Here is an 18968-nt window from a genome sequence, read left to right as displayed (position 1 = left end):
TCTTGAGTTACATTGCCCTATCGGACAGGCATCCTTGGTTTATTGTGATAATATCTCTGCCGTATATTTGTCCAGCAATCCGTTACAACACCAACGTACCAAACACATTGAGATGGACATTCATTTTGTACGCGATAAGGTCGCTCTAGGTGAGATCAAGGTCTTACATGTTCCATCCTCATATCAATACGCAGATATTTTCACTAAAGGGTTACCTCGCCAACTATTCCTTGATTTCAGAGACAGTCTCAGCGTTCGTCCTCCTCCCGCTTCGACTGCGGGGGTGTGATAGATAATAGGTTAATATTATCTTGTTAATATTCTGTAAAAGATATATCTTGTGTAATTAGGTTTCTCATAATTAGGGTTGTACATACCTATATATATTTGATTAATGAGAATACTCCAATCAAGGAGAATTACACTATTCTACAATGAATATATTCTAATTTTCACAACTTTTTTTTTTCTTTTTGGAAAAAATGAATCTATTCCATTTCCAATTCATTATGCATGGTGTATTTTCAATCAAACTTCACATCATTTTAGCTGCAAATTGCAATACGTCTCATCATCAGATCCTTCGATCGCTATATAAGTGCAACACATTAAGTTATGTATGCATGCATTTAAAAAAAAAAAAAAAAAAAAAAAAAAACGCATTAGTAATTAAGCAAATTATTACTTAAAGTGATTAATGAAGATGTCCACCAGCTCATCGAACTCCAATCTAGGCTGGTCACAACACATAGAGACCATACTCCAAGTCAAGGATGCTGCTAAAAGACCAGTTTGTATTTACAAAGTGCCACGAATACTTCGAGATTTAAAGCCAGAAGCTTACGAGCCTCAGTTAATCGGTCTTGGACCGTACCACCATTGTCGCGATAACCTCTTTCTGATGGAGCACAACAAGCTCATCGCTTCTAAGAAGTCTCAAAAGCATTACTGCTACAACAACGGCGATGATGATGATGATGAGGCTGTTGAAAGGCGGAGGCTTGAACACTTTGTTAAATGCCTCTGTAAGGAAGAAATTATTCCCAATATTCATGCGAGCTATGATAGGTACATAGATTTAGATGACAAATTACTTGCTTGGATCATGGTTATCGATAGCATTTTCTTGGTACAATTCCTCCTGGTACGTACATTTGGAATATATATTTTTCACTAATAAATCGTACACACATTATTTATTATCTAATATCAATTTGGAAAATATATTTTACACTAATTTATTTTTCAATATTGGTTATATGACTTATTTTTCATATTAGTCCTACAGAGTATCTCAACAATTGCACATGTTGTAATACTTGTGGAACAGAATAAGTGAATTTTATCCCTTCTTATATCGTTTTTTTTTTTTTTTAATTTTGTTATTTGTACAGGGGATTGATGATCGCGAAAATGCAAGCTGTTTATGGGATTCGACAAGAACTCGTTACTTACTAGACCAAAACCAATCTGCCTACCACTCCATACTCAAAGACATCATGAAGCTTGAGAACCAAATCCCAATCTTTGTCTTAAATCGAATCTTTCACTTATCAGCCAGTGACATAACCGGTGACTATGATTATGATCATCCACTCCATACTCAAACACATCATGAAGCTAACGACGATCACTATGATCTCAAAATGATCCTACTCAAAGCTTGTATGAAACTGTCCCCTCTCCCAACCAATGAAACACATCTAATAAGCCACGGTAACAAAGAATACGCACACCTCTTGGAGCTTATGTACTACTTGATTGTACCCAAGGCGGATACTTTGAACAGTCATAGTGAGTATTCAATTGATCAGGAAGGGAAGCGTGCAGAAAACAAAGATCAAGAAAAACGTCAAAAATTTAATTGGTCACCAGATAAATGGTCTATAAAACTTGCAACGTTTGACCAACTCAGGATTGTACAAAAATTTAAACAAATTAAGCCGGTTCAGGTCATTTACAGGATTACTCGCATTGTCATTGAAGTGATTCCATCCATATCAAGCAACTCGTGGAAGCAGAAATCTGAAACCATTGATCCTGAGAAAGGTGGAAATTCGCATAGTAATAGAGAGGGAGCCCCAACGGTGGAAGAGATTGCTATTCCATCAGTGTCAAAACTCGAAAGCATTGGTGTGCAATTTTGCCATACAGATGGTCCAATCACTAGCATAAATTTCGATAAAAGGAGCAGAAAGTTTCACCTCCCCGCTATAACCATCGATGATAACACGGAGGTGATCATAAGGAATTTGGTGGCTTACGAGGCTCAAGCACTCCCATGTCCTTTGTACTTGGCTCGTTACACTGAGCTCATGAACGGGATCATAGACACCCCAGAGGACGTAAAATTGCTAAGAAATAAGGGCATCATCAAGAGTTATTTGAAGAAAGATGAATACATTGCTGAGCTTTGGAATGGGATGAGTCGATCCATTAGGTTGTCGCGTGTTCCTTCTATAGATAAGGCAATCGAAGAGGTTAACAAGTATTATAAAAACAACACGAAAGTGAAATTCATGAATTTCACAAAAGAGTGCATGTTTTGTGGTTGGAGGATTCTTATGCTCATTCTAGCTCTCGTTCTCATGGTTCTCATGGCTATCCAGTCATTCTGCGATGTCTATCATTGTCCTCAAGCCCTTGCTCCAGTCACCGAGCCAAAATGATGAACTAATGATGCATGATTAATATAATGCTTACAATAAGAACAGGGTGTATATCTATTATACTACCTCCGTTAAATGTTATGTGCAACTTTGGGTTATTATTTGAGAGATATAAAATATTACAAAGTTGCACATAACATTTAACGGATGTAGTATATGTGTTAGCTATGTTTTAAATATTTAATCCAAGCTCTCTGGATTATATATATATATTGCTAATTATATGAATAACAAATTAAAGGCATCAACTATATTTAGTTGCATCATATATCAACAGGTTTATAAGTGCTATACAAATCTGCAATTTGCGCGATCCACATATTATATCTAAGATTATTGTGCTGGACAAAAAAATCAGCAACATAATCAAATTTCCTTTGGCCATAACTAATAACAATAACAAAAAGACTACATAACACTTACAGAAGAGCCATTAGTAGTACAGTCCACCAAGCAAGAATATAATCCCTTAAATCCTGCTTCCCTAGGGAGCGTAACATCTCTTTCTCGTCTTTGCAATACTCTCAGAAACTCATCAGAGCTAAGACTTCCATCACGGTTCAGATCGAAGATGTGAAATATTATGTCAACCACATTCTTTGTTAGTTGAATCCCACATACCTTGCACCAATTAGTAAAAATTATTCATCAGTTTCTATTTTTTTTCACAACTAACAATTTGATTATATGTTAACAAATCTTTAGTAACATAGTACCTTCTAAAGTACTCGATATAATGATGATGAGGTGTAAACTAAAACACAAACATAGATGTCAAGAGTAAGAAAAAAAATGGGAGGAAAGTAAGATTCGTACATGAGAAGCGGCCCTTTGAAAATCGTCCTTTGTTAAGAGTCCATCATTTGCTTTGCCATGACTAAAAATTGCCAAAGAAAGTGGGCGTAAACGTTTCCTTAGTTCAGCAAATGCCTTGAATTCCTCAAATGTGAAACGTACATTATTTAGGTGAGGATCATTGCTTAGTTCATCAACTCGATCAAGAAACTTAGTTGTATGGTTCATGTCAGCAGATGCCACCATCGACAATGCAAAGTCTCTAGCAGATATAGTCCCCCGCGACTTGTGGTCATAATGAGCAAACTCCAGCCTAACAATCTGTCAATCCACGGAAAAGGTACAATTATATATTGAATGTGCTTCCGTCTTAAATTGACTACTGATTTACTTTGCTGTTTTCATATCAGCATCAGCAATTTCGATCATCTACTAATTAAAATGATCAAGATGCTGTTAAAGCTAGATGTTACTAGATGACCGAGGTTTAAAATAATTTGACATTTTCGTCAGGTGTATACAGCCAATATAATTGATTTTACCTGAATTTTCAAAATAATACTCTGTAGTCTGTATATTGAAATGTTATGTAAGAAGATTACGGAATAGAAAATTTGTGTGGAATATGCAGGGAAATTAGCGACTTTTATGATGCAAATTGGAGCATGGTACTTTAAGTTGTTTAGACATTAAATTAAGGCTAAAGATTCGAGAGAAGGAAGGCATACTTCAAGATGAAGATCTCTCAAAAACTGAACAAATCTGTCATGGTGAAGAGCTTGATTTCCATCTTTACCAAAGAAATACTCAATTAAGCCACCATTTTCAACAGGAATGCTTGAAACTTTGAGCCCAAAACGACGGCCATCACTATGTTGTCTTCCTTGTCTGTTGTATGTTCGCATCAAATCCATTACCTTTTTGAATTCCTGCTTGTCTATTTCTCTGACAATAAAAAAATAAAAAATAAAAAAAATCAGGAATGTAGAAATCACAAATTATTTCAGAAGAAAATGAAACATGAAGTGTTACCACATACCCATTATGGTCTAGGTCAAACATTTTGAAAGCCACAGAAAAGCTTGATTCTGGTATGCTAAGTAAGGTAACCAAAAATATGTACCTAAAAATCATATGTAACATGAAACATGAATACAAGTTCAAGGAATATGATATATATAATATAACTATATAAGTTTCTCCTGTCAACTGTGACTGTAAAGTAATTGTGTAATCATAAACTTCGTATATCATAGTAAAATAGAGTGATTTTATAAATTGTTCATTATCTGCATTTTAACGCGATACATAATTAAGCTAAATATATGGTCAAGGTTAGCGAGTTAAAGCCATGTGAGTCACTTAAAGCCTAGAACAGAGGAAAATATCCTAGTGATTTTGGTAAAGTAAAAGATTTGCAGCTCACTCGGGAAAGGATATGAAGCCATCATTGTTGGTATCAAAGAGCATGAAAAACTCTGAAGGAGCACATTGCAGCTCTCCAGGTGACTTTTCACTCTTGAGATATCCCCCTCTAACATAGTTGGATTCGGAGGGAGGAAACACTGGAACAACTGCCCTCATCAAATCCCCTGGTGTCATCAGATATTCCCCACTTGCAGATCGAGCAGAAGCAAAGTACTCGAAAACCTGATACACGTACAGTTGTCTTAACAAACCTTACTATGTCATAATGAAGTATGTTTGTCGTAAGAGGGGTGTGTAATTTACCTTCTCTGGTGGACTTCGCAGTCTAATGCGTTTCTCATAATTGAAGAAAACTCTTTTCCTGTACTCATCTGAAAAATAGCAAATCTGTGTCAAAAATCAAATTGACAGCAATACAGGACAGCTAATTAAAGCATTGCATTGCTCATTCTGTTAGCCAAAGCAAATTTAAGAGTCGCAGTCATTATATAGAAGTACTAGAACTCGATTAGTCATTATATATCCTCAAAAGGAAAGTGTGACAATTGACAAACTTAGAGTACTTAGAGCTCCTATAGCAGTACTAGTTATATGTGTTTCTGATGGTACGCAACAATTATGTTGAAAAGACTAATCTAGAAAAATCTAGGAGAAATATAAACATCTCTAAATGTATCTAGAAATAAGTTAAGAAAAATCTATGATAAAATATCCTAGAAATATCTAGAAAGCTAGCAAAAATAATAGCCTAGATCTTTCTTGAAGGAATTAAGAAAAGTGTAGAAACGTAGTGACGGTGGAAGCACCGACATAGAGGTAGTATATATATGTGTGTTGCATGCTCTCATTTGTAATGAAGCCATATAATACAAAAAGCCTCTTCCACAAAAAAGTCATTAACTCTCCTCTTTATTTTTCATACTAACATCTTCAATATTTATTAACTAAAACCAATAACCCACTACCACTTCCACTAAACAATTCTAACAATTGGTATCAGAGCCACTTAATCCAAAGCCTCCATTTTACATTCATCATCCAAATTAAAATATAACAACTCCACATAAATTCAAATGGCCTCCCCTATTCCAAATCCAAACACAAACTTAAACACAAACACAAACAATTTTAATCCCCAAGTTAATTGGGTACCTACATTTAAGGGGGAGAAATTTGATCAATGGAGTATGCAAATGAAATCAATCTTCATCACCCAAGACATTTGGGAAATTATTGAAGTTGGTTATGAGAAACCCAAAGATGCCAATGAAGAGGCTTCTTGGGATGCCTCCAAGAAAGGCCAATACAAACAAAACATAAGAAGGGATCATTATGCCCTTTCCATAATTTATCGTGGGGTAGATGAAACAATACTACCTACGATCATGGCCGCTACAACGGCAAAGGAGGCGTGGAGTATCCTGGAGACAAAATACAGAGGCTCAGAAAAGGTAATACTCTTTAAACTCCAATCTTTGTGGGGTCAATTTGATAGTCTACAAATGGCCGATAATGAATCAATTCAATCTTATGTTGATCGAGTCTCAAATATTGTTAACCAAATTCGATCTAACGGAGACACAATTGAAGATGTTAAAATAATCCGGAAAATACTACGCACTCTCACCAAAAAATTTGATCACATAGTGGCTGCTATAGAAGAGTCTAATAAAGATTTAAAATTGCTCAGCATAACTGAGCTAATGGGCTCTCTACTGGCTCATGAAGAAAGAATGCGTAGATTTGATGAGCAACCAGTAGAACAAGCCTTTCAGGCTAAATTAAAATTTTCTAATGGTGAAAATAAAAATGGCCATGAAAATAATTTTCAACCAAAAAAGAAAATTTTTAATCGAGGTCGGGGAAGAGGAAATTATAAAAATCAAGGGAGCCGAGATAATAACTCTTTTTGCATATTATGCAAGAAAAATGGCCATAACACAAGAGATTGTCGGTACAAATGCAAAAGATGTACACGACACTCTCATTTTGAAAAAGATTGTTATTTCCGGCAAAAAGAAGAGGCCAACTTCACTGAAAATAATGATCAACTATTTTATACCTGTCTAAATGCTCAAGAAGAGCAAAACGACATATGGTATATAGATAGTGGTTGTTCCAACCACATGACCGGAAATAAAAATTTCTTTGTAACTCTTGATGAAAATATAAAATCACAAATTACTCTTGGTGATGGGAGTAATCAAGAAGTTTCCGGAAAGGGAACAATTGTTGTTAAAACAAAAAATGGCTCCTCTAAATACATCCCCGACGTCTTTTATGTTCCTGGGCTGGCACAAAATTTACTAAGTGTGGGCCAATTAGTCCAAAAGGGCTATATGGTGAAATTTGATAATAATCAATGCCACATATATGACAAGAAAAAGGGGCAATTAATCACCACCACTAAAATGGCTCCAAATAAAATATTTCCACTTAAGATGCAATTGGAGTCAAACATTGCCCTAAGCACAACAGTGGATGAGTCCACCTTGTGGCATTTGAGATTCGGGCATTTAAATTTTGACAGTTTAAAACTGTTAAAAAACAGAGAAATGGTGATTGGGCTACCACCAATCACTAATGAAAAGAAAATTTGTGAGGGTTGTATCTATGGCAAAATACATAGATCACCATTCCCAACTTCATCTTGGAGGGCTAGAGCTCCATTAGAGCTTGTCCATGCTGATATATGGGGTCCTACCAAGAATCCGTCTCTTGGCGGAAAAAGGTACTTTCTGTTGATTGTTGATGATTTTTCACGCATGATGTGGGTATATTTCTTGGAGAAAAAATCAGAAGCATTATCCCACTTCATGCAATTTAAAGCCCTCACAGAAAAACAAAGTGGGCATTCAATAAAGGTTCTAAGAACCGATCGTGGGGGAGAATTCACAAGTAATGAATTCAACAAATTCTGTAAAGAGCACGGCATAAAAAAGGAGCTTACAGTCAGACGCACACCACAGCAAAATGGTGTTGCAGAAAGGAGGAACAGGACAATTGCTGAAATGGCTCGGAGTATGATGCAAGGAAAAAATCTGCCTAAACATTTTTGGGCAGAAGCTGTCCGCACAGCTCTTTACATCCTGAACAGGTCTCCCACGAAAGCAATAAGAAGCATGACGCCGTATGAAGCTTGGCACAAACGAAAGCCAAGAGTTGAGCACCTCAAAGTTTTCGGGTGCATTGCATATGCCCACATCCCGAAGGAGAATCGGGATAAGTTAGATGGAAAAGGAGAAAAATGTATCTTCATTGGATACAGTGACGAGTCAAAAGGATATCGTCTCTATCAGCCCGAATCCAAGGAGTTGATCATCTCCAGAGATGTTATATTCAACGAAGGAGGACAATGGCAGTGGAACGAGAGCAATTTAGATGTTCACGATCTAGAAGTTCCAGCAGCAGTCATTCCACTTTCAAGTCCAGATCAAGACGAAGGACCAAGCAGCCCAAGATCAACACCAAGCAGCCCAAGATCACCACAGAGCAGCCCAAGGTCACCATCAAGCTCAGGTTCAACACCAGAATCAAGTCCAACACAAGAAGTTCGACGATCACAACGACCAAGGCGTCGTCCAGCTTACTTGGATAAATATCAGTGTAATCATGCTATCATGGCCCTCATTGCCAGCGAACCACAAGGCTTCCAAGAGGCGGCACAAGAAGAAAAATGGATTGACGCCATGAATGAAGAAATCAAAATGATTGAGAAGAATCGCACATGGGAGCTTGTTGACAAGCCACAAGACAAAGAAATAATAGGCCTCAAATGGGTCTACAAAATCAAGTACAATGAAGATGGCTCCATTCAAAAATACAAGGCTCGCCTAGTTGCAAAAGGCTATTCACAACAACCCGGAGTTGATTTCAACGAGACATATGCACCAGTTGTTCGAATGGAGACGATCAGGTCAGTCCTTGCACTCGCAGCTCAACTTAAATTACAAGTTTTTCAATTAGATGTCAAGTCTGCTTTCCTTAATGGCGAGCTAAAAGAAGAAGTATATGTTGAGCAACCGCAAGGATATGTAATCGAAGGCAAGGAAAAAAAGGTGTATCGCCTTCGAAAGGCCCTCTATGGGCTCAAGCAAGCTCCTCGTGCATGGAATAGCAATATTGATGGCTATCTTATTCAAAATGGGTTTACAAAAAGCCCAAGTGAGCCATCACTCTACATCAAGACCCAAGGGTCACATGATTTTCTCATCTTGTGCCTTTATGTAGATGATCTTATTTACATGGGCACCAACTCAAAAATGATCGAAGATTTCAAGAAGGCTATGATGTCGGAATATGAGATGACCGACCTTGGAGCTATGAAATACTTCCTTGGCATGCAAGTCAAGCAAAGTCCAGGAAGAATTTTTCTCTCACAAGAGAAATATGTTGAAGACATGCTCAAAAATTTCAACATGAGCGATTGCAAGCCAATGGCGACACCAATGGCTACGAATGAGAAACTCTCCAAGTATGACGGAAAGGAGAAAGTAGATACATCGCTCTATCGTAGCATGGTCGGATCACTCATCTATCTCACAAACACAAGGCCCGACATAGTACATGCAGTCAGCATTGTCTCTAGGTTCATGAGTGAACCCAGAAAGACACATCTTGCAGCAGTAAAGAGGATTCTCAGATACATCAAAGGGACGAAGAGCCATGGAATAATGTACGAGACCGAGAACGACTACAAGCTCACAGGCTACACAGACAGCGACTGGGCTGGAAGCATCGATGATCGAAAAAGTACGAGTGGATACGTGTTCCAGATAGGATCAAAGTCCATCTCCTGGTCATCAAAGAAACAGGCAACGGTGGCACTATCATCATCAGAAGCAGAATACATATCGGCTACAAGTGCAGCATGTGAAGCGGTCTGGCTAAGGAGAATTCTTCAAGATCTACGGCAAGACACTGAAAAACCAACAACCATCTACTGTGACAATATGTCAGCTATTGCCATGACAAGGAATCCAGTATTTCACAGTCGCACGAAGCACATCGAGATACGACATCACTTTATTCGAGAACTAGTTGAGAAACAGGAGATCGAGGTACAATTCTGCAAGACGGGAGAGCAGCTTGCAGATATATTTACTAAGGCACTACCAACAGATAAATTCCTCCGTTTTCGAAGACAACTCGGTGTTCAAGATTTTTCAGATTAAGGGGGAGTGTTGAAAAGACTAATCTAGAAAAATCTAGGAGAAATATAAACATCTCTAAATGTATCTAGAAATAAGTTAAGAAAAATCTATGATAAAATATCCTAGAAATATCTAGAAAGCTAGCAAAAATAATAGCCTAGATCTTTCTTGAAGGAATTAAGAAAAGTGTAGAAACGTAGTGACGGTGGAAGCACCGACATAGAGGTAGTATATATATGTGTGTTGCATGCTCTCATTTGTAATGAAGCCATATAATACAAAAAGCCTCTTCCACAAAAAAGTCATTAACTCTCCTCTTTATTTTTCATACTAACATCTTCAATATTTATTAACTAAAACCAATAACCCACTACCACTTCCACTAAACAATTCTAACAAATTACAGGAGGGGCAAATGATCATTTCACAAAAGCAGTGACTTGAAAAGTGTACCTAACAACATACTCTTGTATAGTTGTAGAGAACCTAAATACAGCCTATCCTGTCCCCGTTCTCGGTGAGCCTTGAACTGAACTAAAGACCTCAACCTCAAGTACGGGGAGGGGAAGCAATAATTGAGATCGGAGTATTTACCACATATAAACCCGGAGTCCTAACTGTCAAATTCTCAATGTGTGTTAGGTTGGGGGGTTTTATGAATGTAGCATAGCGCTCACAACCATTATACAGAGGTTGTTTTCATTAGACTCTAGCAGATCATCTATTTGCCACATTACATATGTACATAAAATAACAAAGAGTCGCGATCAGTTATTAAAATCATTTCAATTATATATATACATAGTATACAATAAAGCCAAATAATTGAAAATTTTAGCTTAATTAAAAGAGAGTATAATAGTCTATTAAAAGATTCAACAACAAAATATAATTCTATCCTTTTATCCATAAAGATTTCATTCAAGTATAATATTATCCATTAGTCACATTATTTATTAATCCTAATCTTACATGACATTTATATGTTTTGTTACAAGATTTACCAATTCAATATATAACAAAACAAAAAGGAAAGGGGCTTACCTTTGAAGAGAAACATAGGCTTCTTCTGAGGGGCAGCTTCCTGAACCTCCGAATACTCCTCATCAACAACTCCTCCTTCATCGGCGAAGGCCATCCCGCCATTGCTCGAAGAACCAGCCCAGTAACAGAGGCCCAAGCCCGACCCAACAACAAAAAGCCCAGATGAGAACAACCTCAACAACCCTGGAGATGATTCATGATCAAGAAAACAAGACTCTGTCTTGCAATGGCCACCCTCAACCTTGGCTCCACATGACGACAACGACGATGACGATGATGATGACGGTGAAAAAGACCGGTCCGATCCGCTGGAAAATCTCCGGTAGAGAGTGAGTTTGATCAGCCGGTTTAACGGTGCTGATTTCCTCCAAGTTATATGCATAGTGTGAACCTTAACAAAACAAAAATGAAGAAAAATGCAAATTTAGTAAGATAAGATTGAAAATAAGAGCGAGAGAAATGGTAGGATCAGAAGTTTGAATGAAAAAAAAAAAGTTAGTTTATCTGTTTTTTATTTAACAGAAAATATCCATTGCATTGGTTATTGGATAAGTATCTCAAAGTTCGTTATAAAATTGACCGTTGGTCTGTTCAAGGCGCCTTTATATTTACGGAGTTTTTTTTTTTTTTTTTTTCACTCCAATATTTTAGGTGATTGGGGCCTAGTATATTTTCTGTGGCCCAAAAACATGAATGGCCCACGGCCCATCTAATTTCATGGCAAGGTGGTCGTGGTCGTGTTTGTGTTTGATTTCGTATCGATTTGTAGTTGTGGTCGATTTAAATGAGTAAGATTACGTCTGTGAGAATAAGGGATGTCGGCAACAGCAAATCTTGAAAAATAATGTTATCAGGATAGAGACCTTCAAATGATATTTGTCATTTTTTACAAAAACATGGACAATTACATCATCTGAATTCAATAGCTAATTCATACAATATAGTACAAGCTTAGTTCACACGTAACTGTATAACACCGCTACCATATACTTTCACCGAATCACCAGCTAACACTACAAGACGTACAAATATGGGTGTTGAGCAAGCGCAAATACTTTGGTGTACTAAACAGGCATACTAATATGATCTAGATTTTCACAAAAGAACAGAAAAAAGCTGTTGGAGAGTGCAGACTCACATATTTCAAGCTCTGGATCGGATTTTTTCAATTACTTGAACTTGTAGGGTGCCGGGAGGATCCTTCTCCATACAGCATCTGATACACGGGTTTTAACCGAATGGTCAAAACAACACTCAAGATGGAGCCAATGCCACAAACACAAGCCAGTACAAGGAAAGTGATACGGAAACAGTTTGGACCGAAACAAGTGTGTGAGTTAGCAGATAGCATATTTACACCATACTGCTTTGAAACCTCGTGATCGTATATGTAACCAGCTAGCAAACCTGAGAAGAGGAGCGCACCAAGAGGGTTGCCAATAGACATGAAATTGTAGATTACACCAAAGTTCTTCAATCCAAATAATTCAGAGGCAGTGGGGATCATGATAGAGAATTGTACACCATAGCAGAGACCTAACATCCCGGTTGCCGCATAGAGGGTGCCCTTAACTCCCCAAGCAAATAAAAGGTACACAATTATCATAACTACTTGTGTGCATGTCAGCCAGATTGTCCTTGGAAGTGTCCTTGTCCTGCATATTATAAGGCACAGTGAATAAATGCAAGACTTTTGTATAAAGATTAAGACTCCAAGTTCATTATGTAACCGCATATTATGCAGCATCAGAGTTCAGACAAATTCATAAGACAAATACGTATTCAATTACTCCCAAAAAAGGTTTTTAATGAAAGTCGATGTTTTTTTACTCAGAAGTTTTTCCCTGATAAGTGAACTGGAACAGGGAGAACGAGTGCTTTTTTCTTTTTTCTAAATGGTGAGAAATCTAGATTAAATATCTATGGAAGGCTGGGCCAACCAACACTGTCTTTATGGGTCAGCCACTCAAACGAGTCAACCACATAGTTAAGTACGATATTGGCCATACACTCATAATGTCTGCACCTTTCTTCACCTAGTTGAAGCAGTCCAGTAAAAAGTTAAAGGGTAGATGAGTGCTTGGTTCAGAAGGTAATACTCCTTACTATTACTGATGGTACATTTAGCTTTAGTCATACTAGTATTACTATATAAATTATTGTAATGATACTGACCTGACAAAATACTCTGAAACAGAACCACCACCTAGACGGCCCGCAAAGTTGAAAAAGCTGAAGAGGGTAAGGAGGATTGTTGCATCCGGCATTCCATATGCTATCCCAATCTGGGCAAGGTTATTAAGAACAGTTACCCCTGAACCAACTCCAACAAAGTATACCAAGAAAAGAAGCCAAAAATCAGCCTTAACAATTGCTTCCCGAAATGTAAAATCCTCCCCACGTTTAGGTCTCCTCTTCTTCTTTATGGCCCCCTCTCCCTCAGCAAGAAGCAGATCAATGTCTGATAAATCTTCGTTCTCATACAAATTTTTAAGATTTGCTTCAGAGGATGTTGGTGTTAACAATGGTTCTGTTTTTCCATCTTCAATAAACGAATTTAAGGAATCAGTGTCTTGTGCATCATTTATCCCGGTAGCTCTTGGATTTGAGGGGGAAAGTGTCATCTTTAATGGGATCATAAGAGGTGCCATAAGGAAGAGTATCATGACAGTAAGTATGATGTAGGAAATAGGACGACTTAGAGAAAGAAAATCACCCAAAATAGTAGTTGTGAGAAGATAAATGCCCAGAAGAATGCTAGCAACTTGAATGAAAACAAAGTGGCCGTTTTCAGCAGAGTTATCTCGGGAAGATGGACTACAAGGTCGTACGAGGTACATAACGAGGAAGCACAAGATAGGAACTCCAAGAGCAAGGAATAATAAGAGATTGGGAGAGGAGCTGTGAAGAATGACACTGTATATTTCTGTATAAACAGCAGCACTTAAGCCTGAATAGCCTTTTAGGATGCCTGCAACTGTGCCTCGACTAACAGGGAAGTTCCTCATGTTGGTAACAAGCACTGCAGTGCTCAGCCATGCACTGCTATTGGTGCCAACAACGAGTGCCAGCCACAACTGCATAGCAATGAAAGTTAAGTCATCAGATTTAAGCTCTTTTATAAGTTACAGCAATCTCCTTATTATAACCTCTGCTTATATCAACAGCAACAAGTGATGTTTTGCAAAAGTACCAAGTAGAGAAGGAAAGTGATGAAACTAAGAGTACAGTAAGATTTATGTTCTCTACACATGTAAATAACTTATTTGACAGATGCCATCAAGAAATTCATCAGAGGCACTGTGGCTAAGCAACTAGTAGCAAAATTTAACATATAACATCTGCATGTCACTATACAGCTATAAATCATTTTGAAGTTACTTGTTTCGTTGTTCACCCTACATATAGATATGTGTATTTTACTTCAAATTGTCAAATTCTAACCCGAAAAGACTCAAACAATAATGTATCCTGATTATCTTCAATATAATGTACACTGTACAGCAAACCTTCATGAACATATTTCACAACTAACGCATGCACTAATTATATGTTTAATTTGGTGGCAAAAGGAAGAGACCGTAAAGGGTGAAATAACACGAGGAAAATCATTCTCTGATTTCAGTTTTGAATGATAAGTTAAAACAAGATCAGAGATGCTTTTCCTTCCAAATCTTTCCAAAATGGATATTTTGGAAGCCTTCCTATCTTGTCTCTCACTTGGGCAATCTAACGGCCACTTAATTATATTCCAAACATTACTGCATCCACAGACATTATTAAAGGTGAAATTGCAGTTTCCAATAGAAAAGAGAGCTAAAGCCAAGAGAGTTGCACAAGTAGCATGTTAAAAAGTAGTTCAAAATTCGCAAAGCAGAAGCAAAACATGATTCTTGCTTATTAATTTATCTCTTTCAATTTCAAATCGAACACTAGTATCATGAAGCATTTACAAATTAATATCTCAAAAGCTAATTACTATAAATTCTGCTGAACCTCTGACATTGACCATTTTCAAATGAGAACTGGGTTTTCTTGACTATAGCTTTCCAATGGAACAAAAGTAGGGAACACTTCTAAAACACACACATACATACATAGATTATGAGAAAGATTAATTTCAAAAGACTTTTTTGAACATCCTAATGAACCACAATAAAGTGTAGAACCAAGAAGCCGTCTACGGAGTAATTAAGAAAAAGCATTACAATTAGTACAAGCTTATATACTTATACAGTTCTAATGTCTGGGGGATTTAACAAATGACTAAATATGCAAATATCAAAGAAGTTCACAAGCTCTTCCAACTGGGAAAATTTCAAAACAACAGAAGTGGCACATTGAAATGCCGCCAAAATGCTCCAAATCAAATCAATTGTGTCAAACTTTTCACCATCTAAAAGTAGTATACGTATTTTGGTAGTTGATCACAAGAATGTCAAACCCAAGAATAATTCCATAAACGGAATAGAAGTGTCTAGGCTAAATACATCCAGCTTTAAAACCTTAACAATACTATTTTGGTGGGTAATGCTCACAAGTCTGATCTATCAATCTATCATACTGTAATAAAGTGGAATGAACACACCTAATGGATCAAACAATCCAATAGAAACAAGAGTCTATTGTTAGGTGCACCCGAGAACAAATACTCTAACATAATATGCTATGAATGTAGAGAAAGACATAATCACACAATGATATGGACAATTGGACACCTTATAAATACTCCCTTTAACTGTACCCACATCACCAAAGATGCCTTAAAATGCATCTCTTTATTTTCAAATAAGACCTATTATCAGATCTTTACCAATTTTTCTCCATAGCTTAACACAAAATATACCATAAACAGCTCCAATACCTCACCAACCAAGACTTTTTGCACCTGTCATTTAGGCCTATCATCACAAAAATATCAATAACATAACATACAGTACCCTGCAATCCTGCATTGCCCGGGATCAAATCTCGTCTACATTATAGCTCTTACGACTATAACTATTACTAATTCACATTTTTATACCTAAAAAAGACACCGAATTTGATCCGATAGAAGCACAAACAATCCACAAACTAATGAAAAAAGATACTCCAAAACTCAAAATAATACATCTAACAAAAACCCGTATAAGAAAAGGAAAGATATATACCAGCCAATTAGGCAAGAACAAGACAGTGCGACTAAGAGCAAGCCAAAGAACACCATAACCAAAGAAGCAGCAAGAAGCCCCAATAGAAAGAATGATCCAAGGTGGAAATTTGTTGCAGATAATCCCAGGAAGAAGGCCAACATTTTCACCAATGTCATTAGCAACTCCAAGCATTGTTAATTGCCTTTGATTAAAACCTAAAACTGATTTTAAAGAATGTGAATAAAGTGGGAAAGTGTATGGATTTCCTGATGCTATTTGAACCCATACTGCTGCTCCTAAACCCACCCATGGTGGTCTTTTACCCACTTTCAAGTTCATCACCATTAAAACTTGTGATTTTTGCAGCTAATTTTTCTGGGTTTTTGGGGGGGGTTTCCTGTTGATTTGTGGGAAAATGCTGGTGAATTTGAGTTGATTCTCAAAGATAGAAGAGAGGGAAAGCAGGGGTAGAAGTGTAAATGAGTGAGTGAATTGTGTATGCTGTCTGAAGAATGAAGGGGCCACCTCGGATCTTTTTAAAAGGGACATCTTCAATTTCTTGTCCACTTGTGGAAACTACGACTCTATGAGAAATTTGTTGTCTAATTGAGTGTAGTCTTTAATGTCTATTGCTTTCTTGGGCAAGATTTTTCCTTTTTTCGAGTGTTCATAAAACATTGTAACGGTTTTTCTTACTACTTCCATTACAGGTTATGTACAACGATTTGACATAAAGCAGAGAGGGAAAATATCTAATTGTTGCACATAACCTGTAACGGAGGTAGTAAATAGCATGATTTTTAGTAGGAAAAATACAGTTTAATAACCCCAACTAATGTTTATTCTACAATAATCCCAACTATTGGGTTAGTTTTCCTCCAGCAGTCCCAAAAACCGGTTACCTGCTGAAATGGTAAACTTTTTTTTTTTGGTTTTTTAAATGCCACATGTCAGCACATGATTGGCTTAATTTAAAAAATTTAAAAAAAAAAAGAAAAAGATAGCAAAAATAATCCCAGCCACCCCTCCTCCCTTCAACCACCTTACACCCACCACGAAACATGGAAGCTCCACCCCAATTCTTCTCCCAACACCGCAGCTCCGCCGTCGCCCACCGTCGTCTACCCATTCCGACCAATCGTAGCCTCACACTGCCGCTCCATGCCTCTACCGCTCCCCTTCCTTCTTCCTCCTCCAACCTAAAAAACCACCAGTCACCCAAAATCGCAAACCCGCCCCACCAACCACCCCTTCACTCCCAAATTCGAGTGGTTTCCGGTGAAACGTCGCGGTTCAAGCTCCAATCAGTTCACGGGTTAGGGTTTCGGTGCGATTTGGGGCTGTTGGACTGCTGGTGGTTTCACGGGCAAGGGCGGCTGGTCGTGAGTGCTGCTGGTGCGATTTAGGTGGTGTTTCGGGGGTGCGGCTAGTCGTGGTGTTTCGGGGGTGCGGCTGGTCGTGGTGTTCCGGGGGTGCGGTTGGTCGTGGTTAGGGCTGAAGGTGGTGGTTGGGCGGCAGGAGGAGGTGGTGGTTAGGGTTGGCTGCTAGATTTTTTTTTTTGGTTTTCTTTTTTTTTGGTTTTCTTTTTTTTTGTATATTTTTTATTTTTTTTGGGAACCACTCACACGCTGACACGTGTCAAACAACCTACAATAATAGGTTGTTGACTTTTGTTGACCAGTTTGGGATTGCTGGAGGAAAACTGACCCAATAGTTGGGATTATTGTAGAATAAACGTTAGTTGGGATTATTGTAGGTAAATCGCCCATAGTTGGGATTATTAAAGTGTATTTTTCCTTTTTAGTATTCCCACATTTCTTCTACGGAGTATTTTATTTAGTACTCCATAGTGCTAATCTAATACTTCCTCCGTTCTATTAATATTGCAACAATGGACTTTTTGCACTATTCATCACTCTTGTTTGACCATATAATATAGTTATACGTTAAGCAAAATATAGTCAAGTAGGATCTTGTTGGATTCGTCTCATATAATACTTTCACAATATCAACTTTTTATAATTTTTACTCTTACACAATTATAGATATTTAGCATATAAAATGTATTTTGGGATGCGTAATTTCCTCCTTGTTGCAATATTAACAGAACGGAGGAAGTATATATATATATATATATATATATATATATATATATATATATATATATATATATATATATATATATATATATATATATATATATATATATATATATATATATATATATATATATAGGGGAGGGATCCGGTAAGAACCCCACCTTATATAAGAACCCTTTCTTATGTAAGAACCCTAATTATGTTCTAAACTTTTTCCTATGTTCTAATTTTTTTTTCAACTTATGTTCTAAAGTTTTTCCTATATTCGAAAAATTTTCTTACTTATGTTCCAAAATTTTTCCAATGTTCTAAATTGTTTTTTAGATTATGTTTTAAATTTGTTCCTATGTTCTAAATTATTTTTTTCAGCTTATGTTCTAAATTTTTTTTTCTTTATGTTCTAAATTATTTTTTCAGCTTATGTTCTAAAGTTTTTCCTATATTCTAAATTTTTTCTACTTATGTTCCAAATTATTTTTAATGTTCTAAATTGTATTTAGATTATGTTCTAAATTTGTTCCTATGTTCTAAATTATTTTTTCAGCTTATGTTCTAAATATTTTCTATGTTCTAAATTATTTTTTTCAGATTATGTTATTAATTTTTACCTATGCTACAATTATTTTTTTCAACTTATGTTCTAAA

At 36.9% G+C, this 18968-nt stretch overlaps 3 protein-coding genes across 4 annotated transcripts; 1 reads left to right on the top strand and 2 right to left on the bottom strand.

Annotated features, from left to right (window-relative positions):
• The first annotated feature begins 623 nt into the window (after positions 1 to 623).
• On the top strand, positions 624 to 2937 carry LOC145635730 (putative UPF0481 protein At3g02645). The gene is made up of 2 exons (XM_081687067.1): positions 624 to 1144; positions 1395 to 2937. The coding sequence occupies exons 1-2, from the start codon at positions 698 to 700 to the stop codon at positions 2667 to 2669; spliced, it is 1722 nt and encodes a 573-aa protein (XP_081543193.1). The 5' UTR covers positions 624 to 697; the 3' UTR covers positions 2670 to 2937.
• LOC145635732 (calcium uptake protein, mitochondrial-like) lies at positions 2905 to 11542 on the bottom strand. Of its 2 annotated transcripts, XM_081687069.1 has the most exons (7): positions 11090 to 11542; positions 5196 to 5263; positions 4891 to 5114; positions 4504 to 4587; positions 4193 to 4409; positions 3486 to 3785; positions 2905 to 3290 (listed from the first exon to the last, which is right to left on the bottom strand). In XM_081687069.1, the coding sequence occupies exons 1-7, from the start codon at positions 11469 to 11471 to the stop codon at positions 3078 to 3080; spliced, it is 1488 nt and encodes a 495-aa protein (XP_081543195.1). In that variant the 5' UTR covers positions 11472 to 11542; the 3' UTR covers positions 2905 to 3077. The 2 variants fall into 2 exon arrangements, with proteins under 2 accessions (XP_081543195.1, XP_081543196.1); XM_081687070.1 differs by lacking the exon at positions 4504 to 4587.
• Positions 11543 to 11912: 370 nt separating this feature from the next.
• Positions 11913 to 16702, bottom strand: LOC145635731 (protein NUCLEAR FUSION DEFECTIVE 4-like). Its single transcript, XM_081687068.1, has 3 exons — positions 16243 to 16702; positions 13265 to 14166; positions 11913 to 12744 (listed from the first exon to the last, which is right to left on the bottom strand). Exons 1-3 carry the CDS (start codon positions 16567 to 16569, stop codon positions 12255 to 12257), a joined length of 1719 nt encoding a protein of 572 aa, XP_081543194.1. The 5' UTR covers positions 16570 to 16702; the 3' UTR covers positions 11913 to 12254.
• Positions 16703 to 18968: the final 2266 nt, after the last annotated feature.

Source organism: Chenopodium album, chromosome 6, assembly GCF_948465745.1.
Source record: "Chenopodium album chromosome 6, dcCheAlbu1.1, whole genome shotgun sequence".
NCBI classification, from domain to species: Eukaryota; Viridiplantae; Streptophyta; class Magnoliopsida; order Caryophyllales; family Amaranthaceae; genus Chenopodium; species Chenopodium album.
This window is presented reverse-complemented; position numbering and strand designations above follow the sequence as displayed.